The 19,317-nt window shown below is 48.5% G+C and overlaps 1 protein-coding gene across 2 annotated transcripts in view; it reads right to left on the bottom strand.

Annotated features, from left to right (window-relative positions):
• The window catches only part of MAPK4 (mitogen-activated protein kinase 4), a 154,732-nt gene that overhangs the window by 55,394 nt on the left and 80,021 nt on the right, over positions 1 to 19,317 (bottom strand). For both annotated transcript variants that reach the window (XM_058557145.1, XM_058557147.1), the window contains exon 2: positions 1,972 to 3,409. In XM_058557145.1, the coding sequence (XP_058413128.1) occupies positions 1,972 to 2,517 (546 nt within the window). In that variant the 5' untranslated portion in view covers positions 2,518 to 3,409. The remainder of the gene's footprint in view (positions 1 to 1,971; positions 3,410 to 19,317) is intronic.

Genomic DNA, 19,317 nt, shown 5'->3' with positions numbered 1-19,317 from the left:
CTCCCAGCACTGGGAGTACACCGGTGTGTGCTCAGCAATACTCATGAAATGAATGGATGGGGTTCTTACTACTTTCCAAAGGGCTTTATAGTAATGCTCCATTTTGATTCATAACTATAAGCCAGTGGGGCAGACAGGGCACTTATTACCATCTCTGTCAAAGATGGGGAAATTGAGGCTCCCAGAGGGTGAGTGTCCACATCCCAAGCTAGCACCATCAGAAGGGAGCCCGCACCTTCGCCTCCTCACACAGCATCGCTTCCTCACACCATATCATCTCCTAGGAATTATTACTATAGCCAATCTTTGCCCCAGCTAACCACCTTCCCTGGCTTTACTGAAGGCCTGCTACGTGCTGTTTTGAGCACTTTCCCGGTAATCCTTCACTTAATCAGACTCTATCATCAAGGGAGGTCCTATTATTATTCCCAAATGTACTAGTTTATTCCAATTCAGAAAGTGGTTTTGTGCATCCCAGAAACAAGACTTTTGTGGATTCTCTGGTCCTTTTACCGAATAAGAACTGATTTGGGTTAAAACTTTTGGTTTGATTGTTTCAAGTCATTGCTCCTTAGAAGAAAGAGAAGGTAGAAACAGCACAGGGCATTAGGAAGACAGAGAGGGGCACTGTTTTTTTGTTTTTTTACTATAGACATTCCTGCCTACAGAGTCAGCTGTCAGTTTTGACAGATGGCCTGGCTGCGGGAGGAAGGCAGAGGGCAAGCTCACGATTAAGGCGGCACCAAGGAGCTAGAGGCAGCTGGGCTGATTTGAGGTCTGAAATCTGGGCCAAAGCCCAAGTTCTAGCCGGTGAGGATGGGACAGGGAGCCCTGCCTCCCCCTGCCTAGACACCCTCCCCCTGTAGCTGCACCAGACTGGCCAGTGTCTTTCCGTGCATCTGTGACCTTCTAGCCTCAGGCAAATAGGGTGGCAAGGGAAATCAGGAGAATGGGGTCTCAAAAAGAAAGCTGAGGCTTGTTCAAGGTCAGAGCTACCCTCCAGTTGATGATCCCAACTCCTTGGCTGATAACAGTTTACGGGGCACCTACTTCCTAGGGGATGTTTTTATTCTAATAAAGAAATTTGTTGTACAAAGGCTTTGGCAGGAGGCTGGAAATGACATCCATCCTCAGCTATATTGAGGAGTGCCTGGTGACGTGTGCTCAGGCTGAGGTGCTCCGAGGCTCCCCTAAAGTGGCAGGAACCAGGGGTAGGAGAATAGAATTTCAGAGGACTCCCAGCTCCTGAAGGGAGCAGTGGATTAGGTAAGAAGAGCTTTGGGGCCTTGAGAACTAGTATCAGTATCTCCACTGTGTGGCCGGGTCAGATCTGATCTCTGCAGCTGGTGGAGAATTTAGCCACCCACAACATGGGGTCTCAGAACCGTCTAGACACCCGTAGCTTTAGAATCACACTGAGGGGCCAGGGCATCAGGGACCTGGGAGAGATGAGCCATTACCTGGATAATGTACACTGAGGATTAGTTGATCAGATTAATTATTCATGCCCCCTGCTCACTGACAGAGAGAATGGGACCCAGAAAGGGCCAGCTTTGATGGGAGGAGGAGGGGAAATGAACTGGAGCATAAGGCTCATATGGGGAGGAGCCTCAGTGGAGTCTTGAGCAGATGGCAGGGATAAGAAGATGCTAGAGACAAATTCACCAACAAGACAATTTTAAAAGCATAGGGTTTGGAGCTGGAAGAAATCTTAGAGATCATCTAGTCCTACCCCTTCTTGTGCAGCCTGGAGTTATTGGTCATGGCCGTGTGGTGAGCCAAGACTAAGAACCAGAACACCCCCAACAACTTTTCAGGCTAGTGATCTTTCTAACACCCTCCACCCTCCCTCAAATACTGACCCCAGTCCTCTGATTCCCAGGGAGCTAGGAATACGTACCCCCTTGAACACTCTGAGCATTTCTGAGGATTCCATGGACCACCCGTATCAGCCACTCCAGCCAGACATACCTTGTGTGAATAATGCTGATCAACAATCCTTGCCAACCCGAAATCACCAATCTTGAGCACAAGGTCCTCCGTGCTGATGAAGATGTTGGCGGGCTTCAGGTCCCTGTGCAGCACGTTGGCGGAGTGGATGTACTTGAGCCCGCGGAGCAGCTGGTACATGAACAGCTTTGCGTGCTCCTCCGTCAGCGTGCCCTGCTCCAGCAGGCGTGCCAGATCGGTCTCCATGTACTCCTGGACGATGTAGGCCACGCTGAACTTGAACAGCTCGCCCTGCAGGTCGGCGCCCTTGGGCCCCAGCACCTCGTACACCTTCACGATGTTGTCGTGGTCCAGGCGCCGGATGATCTTGATCTCCCGGAGCGCGTGCTTCATGCTGCGGGCATCACTCAGGGCGATCTTCTTCACGGCCACCTTCCGGCAGGCCCTGCTGTCCACGGCCGACAGCACCAGCCCATTGACGCCGAAGCCCAGGGGTTGGAAGTTAACGAAGCGCCCACCGAGATCATACCCGTAGACACTGGCGATGCAGTCACCCTTCTCAGCCATCGTTGGCTCAGTGGTCAGAGGCTGCCCGAATGACGAAGGGGCAGTCAAGAAAGGCCAGGGTACAGCTAGTGGCTTCCCCAGCACACCTCATTCTGTCAAGTCCCAAAGCTGAGGGAAGCTTTTTCTTCTGGAGATATCACTGCCACCAGCTCTCTGGAAACAAGAGTGGCATATGTCTACACTTGCTGAGCTGCAGAAGTTGAAGGCTCAAACTGTCTTCTTAACTTGCATTGGGGAGGCTGTCCTCTAACTCCTGCGTATCCTGAACCCTCCTGGAAGCTTCGAATGGCTCATGCTTCTTTCAAATATAGCATCTTGGAAGGAAAAACTGGTCTCATTATCTATATGAATGTAAAGTTTTCTATCATAATGGACCTCAGAGTAGAGATGAAGGAACTCTCCCCTATTTAAATCCCTGATAGAAGAGGCTCCTTCTGGCTGAAACGCGAAGCTGTTGCTGAGCTGTGTTCCTTTACTATGATGGTCCAAAGCACAGTTGTATCACAGCCTCCAGCAGCTTGTTAGCTGCTCTCTGCTGTGTCCCAAGGTGTATGAAGGGATTCTGATCATGGATTCTGGAGGCTTCTTTCCACCTCTGCCAGTTCCCCTTTCTACCAGTTCATCTTAGATTCCGAGACCCAAACCAGTCTGCTGAGCACTGGTAAAGAAAGCTGGAGAAACTCAAGCACCTTTCATGAGCTCTACACCAAGTGACACCTGAAGTCCCAAAGCCGCGGGGAGCTCAGCTGCCAGGCCAGGATCCTCCGGAGTCTTCAGATGGGGGCAGCATCCTCTGTCACTCCCTCATCCACGCCACCTTGAATGAGACTGTGTTCTGCTGGACTCGGTGAGGGTGCAGGAAGGCGGCATCTTTCAGACCAAGTCTCCTTCCCTGTCAAAGAAATAACGTTGGGTAAATTTCCACACTCCAGCTTCCAACACCTTTCCACTTGTGTGTCTTTTGTTAACCAGCCCAAGTGTTATTTGATCTGTCCAGCCAGCTGAAACACTGCTTGCTCAGGGGATTCCAGGCTTTGCACTGCCCAGCCACCCCTCCTGCTGTGTGCAGCGCTCCCCTGGAAAAGAGAGGTCTTATCAAACTGATTTGATAAGACCATCAAATGGTGTGCCTTTTATGTAAATGCCTGCTCCCCGAAGGTTAACACGCACAAATTGTGGATGGGAATGATCAGCTCTGACCTTTGCAAAATTCATACATTATGCTCTTCAAACACACGTCACCCCTAGCTGAGAAATGTGAGAGAAAAAAGTAACTAGTTGCAGACAGAAAATAAAGGTTCAGTAATCTTGTTTTTCCACTTAGACCCCTTTTCTTCCTTCTTTTGCAAATATCTTTGAATATTTTAAGAGAGAATTTGCCATGCACTGAGATTTAATTACATTTGTATCTCTTGCTTTCCACGTAGGTGGCATAAGCACACATAAATTACAAGGAAATTATATTGCCACCCTAAAAAAGCAACTCTCTGCCAGCAAACCAAGGCACAGACTTCTTAGCATGACGCCAGCCCTGGCATGGTGAACTATATTCCTTTTTTGATGATGGGGACCCAGCTCTTCAAAGCAATGGGTCAAAGCCAAGCCCAACTGCCCCCTGGTGGCTGCTGACTCAAATTACAGGCACAGGACCTAAGTGTGGGCGGGGGGGGGGGGGACTGCAAAACTAGCAATAGAAATTCCAACCTCCCAAGTAAAGGCAATATCATAGCTTCTAAGGGAGTGGCAGGTTTTATAAGTTTATTAAGTTCATTGACATACACAGAATAAACACTGTATCTGGCACAAAGAAATGAATCTAGCTGGGGCTGCTTCTTAATTCGCATTATACTATAGGGCCCTTTGTAGGGATACTTTCATGTCTGAACTCTGCACAACTCTGTAAATGATAAATGATGCAAAATAACAGTCAACTCAATGCTCTGAAATTAAGGGGGCAAATTAAATAACACAGATGATCTAAAATAGTAGTAAATAATCAGATCCCCCCTAAAGACTTCTAATGAGAGAAATTTTCCAAGCGTCTGGAACATAGTAATTGTTCAACAGATATTACTTGTTGTTGCCATTGTTAAAAATTCCCTTACACTTGAATAAGATGTACCTACTATTCTGGGGTTTCATCAGATCTTTAGCATTTCTACTTTGCATGTTTTTATTGGGCCCAGCAGCAAAATAATCATAGACTTACAGAATTTCAGATTGGGAAGCAACTGTAGCAAACAAGTCCAGTGGTCCTTAACTGGGAATGGTCCTGCCCTCCTTGGCTCATTTGATGAGTCACTACTGGACTTTAATGGGCAGGGCGAGAGTTGCTAACCATCCTGCTGAGCATCCCCATCAGTGAATAATTGACACCCATCCCCAAACACCAACGGCACTTCCACTGACAGACAATAATTCTAGTCTAAGTCCTCATTTTGCAGATGAGGGCAGTGAGGCTCAGAGAGCACCAGCTCAGTGCTTCCAGCATAGACAGTGTGAATAAATGTTCGATGAATAGATAAATGAATACCCTTCACTCTGTTTGAGGATGCCTAGCCAGTTGGAGACAGTGCTGGGACCACCCACTGAGCCACAGTCTATGGCCTGTGCTAGTGAAGTCCACCTGGATACCTAACTCAGGGAACAAAAGAGCCCCCCCAGTACCCCATTCCGTCCCTCTTCTGACTCCTGCCGCCCACGTCAGGTAAGGGAAACTAAACTAGAGCTTCTTTCACTTTCTCTCATAAGCCTGGTCTTGTTCCCAAGGGCACAGCTTTATGAAGAGGGACGCTTAAGCCTTCTTCCCTTTCCAGCTCCCACTGGCTTGCAAACCGAGACAGGAATGAGCACCTAAGCAGGGAGCAGATGACATCACCAGTAAGCTGAAAGCAGGATTTGTTTGAGATCAGCTGCAATGCAGATAATCTGTGAATAATTAAGAGGTGCTTTATTTATCTTTAAAACGCTTTCCTTTTCCTCTCATGTGGAGGAGGGACTGTCTCCCTTGTGTGTGTGTGTATGTGTTTGTGTGTGTGTGTGTGTGTGTGTGTGTGTGTGTGTCTCAGTGGTCTTCCCAATGTGCTGTCAGCTTCAGTGGGCAGGTACCATGTCACCTTGGGAAGGCTCGATTCCAGCCAACAACCTTCCTCACGGGCCTCTAAATATACTCTTTCAATTCCTGCCTTGCTTCTTTGCTTGAATCTTCCCAGTTCCTGAAACGTTCTCCTGCTTCCTCTCTACTTGCTGAAATCCTGCCCATCATCCAGAATTCAGATGAAGTCTCACTTCCTCTCTAAAGCACCCATCCTAGTCTCAGCGACATTTCTCCCTTTTCTAAACTCTGGTGTTCATGTTTACTGTGTTTGACATTTACCATATACTAATCTGGGCTGTTATTTAACTTTTTATACATGTCCACCTCCCAACTAGACTTTAAGCTTCTCAAGTCCAGGGCACAAAGTAGTGCTTAGAAAATAACTGTGGATTGGAAGTACCCAAGGAACATTTGTTATGTCTACAAAATTGGATGCCCACATTTCCTAGATGGTCAGCCTCCCCCCACCCCATCTTACTGCTCTAATGCAACTTGTTCAACAGGGCTCTTCCCACCACAAGCCCCAATCACTCAGACAAACCAATAGCTCTGAACTTCAACCCTCTTAGAAACATTTTCTGCTTAGATGCTGCCTTTCTTAGAATTTCAACACTAACCAGTAGGCCCTCATCTGACCATTTCTCTGTTCCCATATGAGTGTATTGTTATTCATCTCTTCTCAAACCTCCTCATTTTCTAAGTTTCTTTCTATAATTTCTACCGTAAACGCTTTGCCTTTCGCGACAGGTGGACTGTTTATGAAACACCTATTATCTACGAAGTCTCTGGTGAGTGGTTCATTTCCTGCATGGGTGTGAGCCCATCAGCCCTGGAGAGGGGCAGACCCAACACCTGATGTGCCTGCCTGGGCAGAGGAGTGAGTAAAGCAGTGGTTGGTGTGATGCAGCTTCTCAGGGCAAAGTGCAATCCTTCTCCATTCGAACCTACTCTGAATCACAGGAGTGATTTCAAACCAGGGAGCTGGCATTCACCTTGAGAGAAGGCAAGTTCATTGGTCTAGCTGTGCTCAAATGATACCCAAAGAAAACACCTGTAACTCTTACCAGGGCAGCCCAGGCTCTCACGGTTTCATGGTGATTGTCGTAATAAAAGACAGGAGTAGAAATATCCACTCCCAGGACTCCTAACAATGGAGCTTCATCTCTCCACTGACTTCTCACTGACTCTCCAGCAATATCTTATTTGAGTTCAGTTAATTATCCTCCCACACATCCAGCCTTTTAACATGTGGAGGCAAACCAGAGACAAGATGGTGTGCGCCAACTGTCCCTCTCTGGGATTCCTGGGGCTCTGGTTTACAAAGCGGCTTTGGAAAGTCTAAATTTAGACTCACCTCCACTGCCTGCTCAGATCCTCCCAAACCTCATGCTGTTGACTTTCAGCAGGAAATATGGCCCCCAGCGAGGTGCTGACATTTCACAGACGCTGTTTTCTTCCCTCTCCTGAGCATCCAAAAACTTGTAAGAAATCTTTCTTAGGTGGGGCTGATATTTACAGTCGAACAGGCTGTGCACTGCACAGTTCTGGGTGGCACCATTTACATCACCGTCAGGTCTGTCTGACTCTAAGTTTCATGATCCTAATCACTATAGTTTATGTGAATGAAGTCCTCTAGATCAAGGATTGGCAAACTTTTTCTATGAAGGGCCAGAGAATAAATATCATGCGTTTTACAAGACAGACAGTCTCTGCTGCAACTACTCAACACAACTACTCAACCTTGCCTTTGTAGCCCAAAAGTAGCCACAGACAATACCTAAATGAATTAGCATGGCTTCATTTCAATAAAACTGTATTGAAAAAAATATGTAGGGGGCTAGATTTGGCCTAGGGGCTATAGTTTGCTGATGCCTGCTCTGGATTGTGTAGAAACATCCTCTAGCATGTTCCTGAGGAGGCACTGAAGTGTATTGTAACCCAGGTCCCTTTCCAGCTCTTCTTGCACCGTCTCCTCCATCCTGGACTCAGTCCTCCTGTTGCCCTTCATGGTGGCACTTTCCCAGGTCTGCCCTTCCAGAGAGGTACCCTGGATTTGGGACCCCGCCCCAGGCTTAGTTAAGTTCATTTGTAGGTTTCATGCTCTCAGGGCCCTGATCTCTGTTTTCCACAAGCTACCTTCTAGTTCTGCAATTCTATAATGTTGTTGATGTGCCTCACTCCTAAACCCCACTTGGGTTTTAACAGAGGCTTTCTGGAGAGGTGGCAAAGATGACATGATGAAGATGGGGTCACTACACTTATTGAGGGTTCACCGTGGGCCAAGGGTAGCCTGATTATTTCAGTTGGGTCTCACAACCACCCTGTGAAGTTGATGTCATTCTCCTGTGAAGCACCCACAGTGAGGTGCCAGTCCAAAGTCACAAGACTACCAGGGGATGAATCTGGATGTAAACTCGGATCTGTCTGACTCCAAAGCCCACACCTCTTGTCTCTGTAACATATTATCTGAGCCTGATACCGAACCTCTTAATCTCAAATTCATGTGTCCGGATGCACAGTAAGCCAATCACTGAGACTTGGTACTTGGAGATGGAGAAAAGTTTATTCGAATTGGCCAAAATGAGAAGGTGGGAGGATAGGTTCTCTCAGATCCACCTTAACAAGAGAAGAAAGCAGGGGGTTTTATAGAGCTAAGGGGCTTGGCAGGAGTAGTTTTGGAGAAACAAAGGGGTAATCCACGTTTCTTTCACTCCAGATAAGCCCTTGGGCAATCTCACTTCTAGACTTCAATGGCAGCTGGGGGCTGGTTATCTGGTATTGTAACTTCCTTGAAGGCATTCTTTTTCTTCTGTACAACAAGCTCATAAATTCTTGTGACCATTGAGTAACCCCTCAGGTTAAACAAGAAGACAGCAAATTGAGAAGATTAACTTCTTTTCATCTATGTATGTGCTGGGAACAAGTCGAAAGGTAATCTTATCAATATTTATAGTAACCCTCAGGTACCTGGCTCCAAGCCCAAGTGAGTGATTCTTACCAAGAACCATCGAGGCCCAGTGTGACTCCCAGGCCTAGCTAGTGAAGGACAATTTGGGGTAGGCACACCTTGTGGTACTTCTCAAATTAAAGCAAGAGTCAGCCACCCTTTCAGCCTGGGTTCAGCCCTAGTGTGGAGGCCATAGTTAGTAAGACCACTTTATGGAAAGAGAAACTGAGAAATAGGACATTGAAATGAGATTAGGAGTTGAGAAAAACAAAAAACCAGTTTAACCAACCATAATCCTGCCTTCCTACCAGTTCTTGCCCTCTTCTCTAACTGTAAACCTTGGAAAAGCCAGAGCCCGTGGCTGCAGGTACTGGCCATCCCAGACGTGAACTGAGCTGCACATTCGCCCAGCTGGCTGACTCGCAGAGGCCCTGTAGCTGACACTGGCCACATACCTGGGAACCATTCCCACTTCCTCCAAATGAACAGAAATCAGGTGTGGGTCAGATATCGAGCAGCTGAGCCCAACACAGGGATGACTCATGATTGGTCTAAACCAGGGTTTCCTAACCTCAGCATGATTGACATTTTGAACCACATCATTCTTAGCTGTGGGCCTGTCCTGTGCACTGTGGGATGTTTAGCAGCATCCCTGGCCTCTACCCACTAGATGCCAGTAGCATCCCTCAGTTGTGACAACCAAAATGTCTCTAAACATTGACAACTATCACCAGGGGAGGAGGCACAAAATCACCCCTGGCTGAGAACCACTGGTTTAGCAGCAGTCTCCAGCAGGGACAGTATTGGCATTTGTGCAGAAGAGTCATTTGTTGTGTGGAGCTGTATGGTGCACTATTGTCAAAAGTTTAGCAACCTTGGTCCAGACCCACTAAATGGCAATAGCACTTCCTGATTGCTGTGACAGCCTCACACATTTCCAAAATCCTAGAGGGCAGTGGCATCTCCCACACCCATCCCTGTTGAGGGCCATGAGTCTAAGTCAATCGCAGTAATCCAATTCCCCTTTGGCAGTGGTTGGTTTGGGGTGGTCATATGATCCAGTTCTGGACAATTAACCTTAAGGAAAGTCTGCTGGGGGGAGCTTCGGGGAAAAAGTTTTCTTCTTCTACTCCCTGTCTTTGGATGCAGTTGTGGGAGGAAGCGGTGTTGGTGCTGCAGCAGCCATCTTGAGACCACGTGGCAACAAGCTTGTGGAGAAAGCCAGCATGTTGAGTCTGGCAGGTGAGTGTGGGGCCTTGTTGACGTTGCTGAGTAGCTGAGCCAAGCCTGGAAACATCTACCTCCAGATTTCTTGCCAAGTGAGATTGTCAAGCCCTATTATTGTTCAAGACATTTTTACTGTGTCTTTTTTTTTTTTTTTTTTTACCTGAAGCTGTAATTATCTAACTGATAGTAACCTGCTAGGTACATGGTTTGTCGAAGTGGGAGATCAAGAGATGTAGAACACATGGCTCCTGATCTCAAGGAGCTTATATTTCTATTGGGAAAGAGGAACCACAATCAAAACAATTACAGAAACAATGCAAGAATATTCAGAGGCTAACTTCATGATTCCCATTGCAAGTGTGTAGGAGTTAGGAGTAGTCAGATCAGTCAGAGAAGGCTGTTGGCGGATGAAGAAGGCAGCTTCTAAGATGGCCACCAATGATCCCTGCCTCCTGGCTTCAGGCCTTGTGTAATCCCCTCCCCTTAAAAGTGTGCTGGACTTATTGACTCACTTCTAAGGAACAGAACATGGCAGCAGTAATGGGATGCCACTTCTGAGATGGTATTATAAAAAGACTGTGGCTTCCCTCTTGGATGATCACTTTCAGGGAAGCCAGTGGCCATGTCATGAGCCTGCCCTGTTGGGAGACGCACATGAGTTCTTGGAAGCAGATCTCCTGAAGCCCGCCGGCCATCCCGTGAGTGAGTCTGGAAGCAGATCTTCCCCGAGGTGAGCCTTGAGAGGACGGCAGCCCTGGCCACAGCCCGAGTGAAGTCTCTTGAAAGACCTTCCTTCACAGACACCTGGCTAAGCTGTGCCCAGATTCCCGACCCACAGAAACTGTATGACAATAAATGCTGTTTAAGCTGCTAAATTTGGGGGCGTTTGTTACACAGCAATAGATAACTGTTGGAGAGGAGGGACTTGGAGACCTGCAGTTCCTCACATTTCCGAGATGAAGAAGAGGCAACCTTGGCCTGAGACCTTGAGAAGTCCTCGGGCCGGGGATCTTTGGTCTTACCTGGCTTGGATCTCATCAGATTCCAGAGCCAGAAAGAACCTTGGGGAGGGGAGGAAACTTATCTCTCTTGTTTCACTGATATCACCCCAGGGTCTAGTCCTGTGTCCGGCATACAGAAAGGATTCAATAAATGAATACCAGTTGACACAGGAATGGCTCCATGTTTGCAGTAAGATTTTGGTTAATATAAAATATAACTAAAATATAACGGAAAGACAAATTAAAATTGTGTCCCTGAGGCCCAGATCAGAAAGCTTTTTGAATCCCTCCAGGGTGAGTGGGGGTGAAGGTGGGGGTTCAAGCGAGGATGCCACACAGGCCCCAAAAGAGCACAGTGACTGTAAGTCGTTTCCTCTGCTGCGAAGGAACTGCTGGCCCCAAGGTCCCACTGTGTTAGCTCTGATTTTTAGCATTGAGACTCAGTTGGGTCTTACCCCCGGGTGGCAGAAGTGGGGCTCCCAGGGATTAGGAGAAACAACTCTTCCTGGTCTTCCAGCTTTTGCAGTGAAGTGCCACTGCCTCCACCCAGGAGGTAAGCAGACTGGAGAATACCTGCCTGTGCCCGGGAAGCCCTGTCTCTTCGTGGAAACCCAGGTGCAAAGGCCGATGGCTGCTCCTAATGTTGTCCCACGTGATGCCGACTCAGGCTGCATTTCCTATGCCTCCTGCCTCTCTCATGCCCAGTACCACTCCCAGCCGAGGTCCTGGGGTAACCCTTCACATACCAGCCGGTAGGACAGCAACCCACCCAAGCCAAAAGCGTAATATAGCTATGTCTCAAGCAAGGGAGTCACTGACAGGCACTGATCCCCAGGCCAGGCGCCAGTGAGCATCCTCCCATGGGATGTGCAAACATCTAATGTCCCTGAGAGGCAGTGATGCCACGCACCCTGGCTTGTTTCCCTTATACGGTTTCCTCGAGAACATGCTGGTGGGGATGCTACTTAGTAAGAAACAGGAGGGGAACCTGTTTTGTCTTCATCTCCCTGAGAGGGGGTAAGAGGAGAGCTACTGAGGGCTAGAAGAAAAAAGTTACCAGAGGGAACATCAGACCCCAGAGGGGTTACCTCCTCCCCCAAAAGCAAATTCTGGGAACTCTGCCTTTTCTCTTGAAAATTACATAACCAGCCAGAGAGAACGAAGATTTCCCAGGCCTCTCAACAATACTGAAATAGCACAGAGAGAAATTCCGGTGAACTCATTGGAGCTCCATGCCCACATTGGCACAAAGCTGGGGAGACAGGGCAGTCTGGGTCCCTGCGTGTGAAGTGTGGGTGCTGGTTGCCATGGGAACGCACGGGCTGCAGAGGCTGCACCTGCCCAGGCTCGAGGCTGAGAGACCGACTTCCGGATCACAAATGTGTGAAGGCATGTGTGTGTGTGCCAGCATTTAAATCCTTCAGATTTTAGACAACTCCTACATTTGACCTTTGTACATTCAGGGGGAAACTTCTCATTTGCTCTTTTATAAGGAAGGAAACCTGGGATCGCAGAAGATGTTTGCCTCTTTCAAAATCTAAATCGGGACAGTTATGACTTCTGTGGCTAAATAAGGTGAGGCCCCATTTGGGCTTGCTTTGTTTGGACTGTGTTCTAAAGGGCAGACATCCCAGCCAGGGGCTAAGCTTCTCAAAAGCAGAGCCTGCATCTTTAATTTCTCCCGCACTTGCTCTAGCACCCACTGAACGGTGCCCTGTGCCTTCCCTGAATTTGGAGATAACCCTCTGTAAGCCCAGATTTAATAAGCCATCATGTTCCTTTGAGGAGTTCAGCGTTCAGACCTGACCTTTCTGCCAAACTTTGGGGCCCACACATGGGACCACTTACTCCCTACCTGCAGGGTCAGCCCATGGAAGGGACGCTAAAAGATTCCTGGTTCATAGCTAAAGGATACAGGGTTACGTTTTCTTGCTTTTACACCAGAAATGGCAAGTATGTGTCATAGGTACTACTATCAACCCATTTTGACAACCCACAGTACAACCCCAGGCAGACATTGATAATCAATGATCATCCTCTCTTTCCTGATGAGCCAGGAAAACCAGAACCTTTCTCAAACAGCATCCCCACGAGCCTCTGTCAATTGCCTGGAGCTGGCTCTCAGGAAAGAGTCTATTTGCATCCAAGGCATGATCTCTCTGACCTTATGCTGCCATCGCTATAACTGGGCTCTTGCCTTGTTCCTGGGACCAAGGCTTCGCCTTGTTCCCCAGGCACAAAGTCCAACTCAGCCAGCATTTATTGAAGACCTACTGTGTCCTGGGCACAGTCGCACATGTTCAACAATGTCTGACTTAAGTTGCACAATACACCAGTGGTAGGTGTAACTATTCCCCAAAATGAATAAACACAGCACGGTGTCTTGTTCACAGTGGAAGCCTGTTTCCTCCTCTTCCTTCCATTTTGCAGAGTTGAAGGGACTCCTTCAAGATCACGCACTAGAAAGAGGTAGAGCCTGAGTCCTAATCCAGGCTTCACCCCCACACCAGTGTACTCTCTGTCACCTCCCACGGGGGCTTCCTGTTATGGAGGTTCCCCCCATCCCTGTCACACTTGAGTGCTTGCTTTTATTTTTCAAGTTTTCCCAGTTCCTTGGAGAAGAAGGACTTACCTTGCTCCCTTAAGTCATCTTGGGAACTGATATCCTTTCTAAACATCTCCAGCCTCTGATCTCATGGTTTCCTTGACTCTACTTACCAGCCACACAAAACCTCTTTCAGTCTATTGAAAATGTCATATTCTCCATAGCCTCTGGGCCTCCACATGTGCTGTTCCCTCTCCTCTTTCCCTGGCTAATTCTCACTCATCCTTTAGGTCTAAGTATAAATGCCCCTTCATCCAGGAAGCTTTCCCTGATGCTCCTTTCCTTCCTCAGACTAGCTTATCTGTCAAGCTGTGTCTCCCTGTCCTTCCCTCTCATGTCACTTTTCTCCCTTTTCATTCCAGCTTTAATTGCTTGTCTTCAGAGTTTGACCCGAAGCTTGGCGAGGGCAGGGACTCCTTCATCACGTGCATCACTATAGCCCCAGTGCCTAATTCCTAACCTACTCAATAACAAATAATCATATTTGGGTGGAACAAATGCATTCTGAGAAGTCCCATGCTCTTGCCTGATTCCAATCCCATGCTCAGTCTCTTTAAATTTCATAGAGTTCTTGACTTCCTTTCGCCAGCCCTGCTTCTCACCCAGTCACCTGGCCCATTACCCAGCCAATGTATGCACATAGTACCTCCTACTGTTCCCACGGAGGCTAATCATTTACAGGAGTTGTGCTCAGAGGTACAAAGAAATCATTCGCAGAGCAGAAAAAAGTGTCCCCTCTCCTGGCGATTGCATCTCCCTGTTCACAAATGATAGAAGTGGTATTTCAACAGCACAGGTGACAGCAACAATCCCTGGGCCACACGGGGCTGTCACAGCTGAGGAGGAAAGTCACGAGCTGGGAGCCAGGAGGCCTGAGTTCCAGTCCTGCTGCTGCCTGTAAGCTCTCCGGCAAGGAGTTTCAAATCTGTGAAACTGCCCTACTTACTCATGGGGGTAAGAACAAACAGAGGCCAGTGATATGAATATACCTTCAAAAGTATAAAGCACAAATTGGGGGTAAGTCATGACCACAATCCAATTATGCTAAAATTAACAACTTCCATAGTGATGTTAACTGGGCTCCAGGGGGTTGGAAAAGTTACCCTTTCTCATCCCTTGGGCTGGTTCCTTCGCATTCCTCCAACACTGAGTGGACTCCACATGGGAGAAGGTGAGTACTGGCCCACTAGCCATTGCGTGTGTATTTTGAGTAATTTTTTAGGTGGAAGGCAGGTAGGGAGAACTTTAGGTTAAATTATCAGCACACACTGAGACATCCATCCTGGAATGGAGTGTCAAGGAATGAATCTACAATGAATCACTGCAATGGATTGAATGTTTGTGTCCCCCCACAATTCATACGTTGAAATACTAACCCCCAATGTGATGGTATTAGGAAGGGGGGGGATATTTGGGAGGTCATTAGGTCATAAGGATGGAGCCCTCATGAATGGATTAGTGCCCCGATAAAATGGACCCCAGAGAGCTCTCTTGCTCTCTTTCTGCCATGTGAGGATATAACAAGAAGTTGGCAGTCTGCAACACAGAAGAGAGCCCTCATCAGAACCCAACCGTGCTGACATCCTGATCTTGGACTTCCCAGCCTCCAGAACCATAAGAAATGAATTTCTGTTATTTATAAGCCACCCAGTCTACGGTACTTTTTTATAGCAGCCCAAACGGACTAAGATACTCACCAAGGGGCTAACCAAGTCCATTATGGTGATGCCACGTGCTCTGTTTTAACTTAATGAACTCTGCCACCATGTGGCCAACACCCTCTCTTCTGCTCTCCTCGTGAGCGCCTCCTTCACTGAAAGGTTATTAGACCCCGGGAGTCAGAACCACGTGCCACAGAGATCACATCGTAAGAACACGACCCACCGGAGAGGAAACGTGTGCCGTTGGGTGCTTGCTCCTTCATTTTCCTCCTTGCTGCAGCAGGAGAGATACCAGGGAGTGTCATGGGTCTCTTAGGAACCATGAATCCCCTGCAAGCCTGTGAGGGATTCCACGCACAAATAAGCCTTTTATGTCTTGATGGTCAGGGCCCCACGGGAGGCCATCAAATCCCATTGGACATGGAAGGGGGAGGAAGGAAGTGATCAGCCTTCAGATGATGAGTTCCTTGGAGAAGAATACAGATGCTCCACTGCCTGGGAGGGGAGTGCAGGAAGGTTGCAAAAGAAAGCAATAGAAGCAATAGAGGAAGAGGAACCAGGGAGGTGGGCAGGGGACCAATGAACCCGCCCCTCCTCCACCCGGGGTTCTTAGATAAATGAGGCAAGAAACAGGAGCCACACCGTGACACTGGGTTTCCCACCAGCTGGCATGTGCATTCCTAGCCGGGTTTGAGTTCATTTGGTGAAAGGTGACCATCCTGGCCTTTGGGTGTCAGATCAGTGCCAGGTCAGTTCATACTAATTGCAGTAGGAACCGATGCTCCCTCCACTGCCAGATGAGGAAACTGAGGCCCAGAGAAGAGAAATGACTCTGCCCAGGTCACTCAAACACCAGGCTTGGTAGAGTGCCCAGGCTGACATTTTTTGGAGCAGGCCCCGCCAGGTGTTTCTCGGGCCTCAGGATGACCTTGTGCATTTCCAAGCCTCCCTCCATCAGATGAGCAAGGGGCTTCTTACCCAGCTGGCAAAGAGCTACGCATGGCAAAGACTGGCTAGCTGTGAAGGAGCAGTTCCTCCTCCTCAAATAATTAAGTAATTATTCTGTATCAGGAAAAAAAAAAGTCACATATGGACCATGTGGCAGCAGCTGTCAGCCTTCCAAATTGGAATCCTCTCCCTTCACTAAGAGCAGAGCTGAGAGCCAGGGGGGTGGAGGAAGGAGGGGACTGTGAATTGGTCCCTGTCCCCACTGAGGACGTGTGGGGCTGGTGCCTAGCACAGCGCCCCGTCTCTGTAGGGGCTGAGCCTGTGTTTGCTGAGTGAGGAAATCTCCAGCTCCACTTTAGTCTGAGGAGAGCTGGGCCCCCAGAAGGCCAGGAGCAAGAGACTCCTCTGTCTGTTCAGGTGTAACCAAGACAGTGAATGAGTCACAGGGATGTAGACAGTCTTTTATGCAGCTTATAGGCATCCGGGAGAAACTGAGCACTCAGGTTGAAGATACAAGGCAATGTGTGGGCCCAAGCTGGGAGGGCAGGGTTGAAGAGGAGGAAAGAGGGAGAGAGAGAGGAGATCCGAGAGGAGGAATAAGGAGAGCGAAAGGGAGACTAATGGGAAGAAAGAGGGACCCTAGCTCCATTCCCAGAGACGACTGCCTGCTGTCTTTCTGAGTTGCTCAGCTGTTGTTAGCACTTGGCACACACAGACCATCCTCACTGCCTGGGAGCCTCAGACACACACATCAATAAAGTCCTCCTTGCAGAAAATGCTGGAACCTTGACAACAGCAGCAGCATGACCAACACAATACAGCACACTCGCTTGACAAATGTAATTGTGCCGGCAGCCAAGAATTCCACAGTTCCCCCAGGTACAAGGAGTCCTGGCGTAGGAACTGGATTTTACCTGCACAGGATAGTTTGCTGGAAACCCAGGGCAGAGCTGGCACCCCAGCCGACGCAGTGTGAGTGCCTGGGCTGGACAGCAACGCAGTGAAGCATTCCTTTGCCTCCCCCTTTCTCCACGCACTCCAGATAAATGAACCTTGGGGTTTAATGAGTCCTGAAAAACCAGCACAAACTGGGCTCTGTCTCCTTGTTATGACCTGGAGTTCCCAAGTGCCAGGAACAAGAGGGAAGTCAACGTGTCTGGGCAGGGGGCTGCCTGGGGAAGGTCTCAGCCACCCCCAGGCTCATATGTAGATCCACCCTTTGGGAGGAAGGCTGCTTGATAGATATTGCCCTCAATATCTATCAGTGCCAGGGGGCCAGGGCAAATTGAGGCTCTAAGGAGTGGGTAAGGCGGTTGACTGGATGTGCATCACAGACAGAGCTGCCCTCTAGAACATGAGGGAAGAGATAAAGGCTGGATAGTGAGAAGGGGTGGCCGGAAGGAGCTGCCTCCTCCAGCACTGGTCACCTCTCACTCAGTGGATGCTCAGAGAGATTGCTGCTCGCCAAGCACAGTGGGAGGGGACAGAATGCCTACCCTTCCAGTGAGAACCTTCTGGGTGGGAAGAAGGTTGCTTTCAGAGTAAGGCTTTATATTATCAATGACAAAATCGTTTTCTTTTTTCAAGTAGCAATGTGAATTGTTTTTAGTTCTGAATCTGTTTTAACTGCCTAAATTGCAAATTAGGATCCCAAGTGTGGGCAGACATAGAATCTTGGGACAACTCAAGAGGCCTGGTCTCAGAAAGCCTGAAACACAATGTGGGTCTCATCAGGACTGAGCCAAGAGTTCTGATCAATCGGAACTGAAGTGGAGAGTCTGGGACCCAAGGCCTAACTCCCATCCCTTGGTGGCAAATATTTCTTTGAAACAAAGCAAAAAGCAAAACAAAACACTGACTTTGAAGGTGATCTCTTTGACCCTGTGGATCAATTTGTTCTGTCTGTCTTTGACACAACTGCAGAAAGGGGTGGAGTGGTAGCTTTAACGCTTCGCTCACCCAGGATCCAAAGATCAAAGATCTGCTCTGATCTCTTGTGAATTGTCAGAAAAGGCAATTGGGACTAAAGCCTGAAAAATCCTGTTGACCCTTCACCCCTGTGCCTATGCTCAGGATGTTCTCTCAGCCTGGACTTGTTCTTTCTCTTTCCACACCCTTCCAAGACCTCGCTATGAGATCACTTCCTAGGGGAAGTGTGGTGAGGGCTGTGACCAGAGTAAATGGGGTTAAGGCAGTGATACAAGAGGAAGGCAAGACCCTGTCTTAGAAATATTGCAATCTGTCCCCTTTTCTTCACCCATACTGCCTTAGCTTAGGTCCTGGATATCCCTCCATGTCCAGATTCTGCATCCTGCCACCTCTAGCTTTTGCCCCCATTACCGCAGCAGTGCACGAGAACCATTCTCTTTTGCTTCCCTGCAGCTGAGAGCACTGTAGCATCTGTGGCGTCCCTCAGTGAACATGTTTAAAATGAATGAAGGAATGAATGAAGTCCCAACAGCCTCTAAATGCTCTCTTTGCCAGCTTCCTGCATCCTTTCCAGTGCATCCGCCTATCTGCTTCCAATTATTCCTAAAATACATCTGATCATTTCATTCTTCTATTCCAAAAAAAATTTTAATAGCTCTCCACTGCCCAGAGATTAAGCCCAGGCTCCTCACACAGCCCCCACATCAGACCTGCATCTGTCTTCCCACCTCGTGTCCAACCACTCCCATAAACTGCACCCCACACTGCAGCCACGCAGATTGGGGTGATCATCCCTGATTCACCACATTCCCAGCACACGCAGCTCATCTGCTGGTGATGCCGTCCTCTTTGTGTTCCTGGAGCAACCCTACCCATGCTGTGCCTAAATGTCACCCTGCCATCTTCAGAGTCAACTCTGCCTTCTCCGAGGTCAGGGAGAACAATGCATACCCCTATAGCAGTGATCTCACGGAATCATACCTCTCTGTGGGTCTTTCTTCCCAGTCAACTGGGAATCCTGAGAGCAAAAGCACAGCGGCTGGTTCATCTTTGTACAGTTCCTGGCATATGGTAGATGTTCAACAAAAACATGATGAACAAATGAAGAGACAAGGGTGGGAATGGGGCTAGGGACTTGAGAGTGGAAAATGTTTGGAAGAGGTGCTTGGGGGAAGGGATTCATAAAGGGGCATTCCCCTGGAGGGGGTCAGCTCTCTAGGACAAGAGCAGGATGTTTAGGTGGAATGAATGACACTAGGGTGCAGTCGAATGGGTGAGTACTGAAGACCAGGCTGGACTTACAGACGGCAATGGGACAGGAATTGTGGCAAAGGTGCAGATGATGGTGAAGTCAGGTGGGAGCTGAGCGGAGGTGTGGAAACACC

This window comes from Diceros bicornis, chromosome 16, assembly GCF_020826845.1.
Source record: "Diceros bicornis minor isolate mBicDic1 chromosome 16, mDicBic1.mat.cur, whole genome shotgun sequence".
In the NCBI taxonomy this organism is placed as follows: domain Eukaryota; kingdom Metazoa; phylum Chordata; class Mammalia; order Perissodactyla; family Rhinocerotidae; genus Diceros; species Diceros bicornis.
Note: the sequence above shows the minus strand (reverse complement) of the source record. Positions and strands in the feature narration are given on the sequence as shown.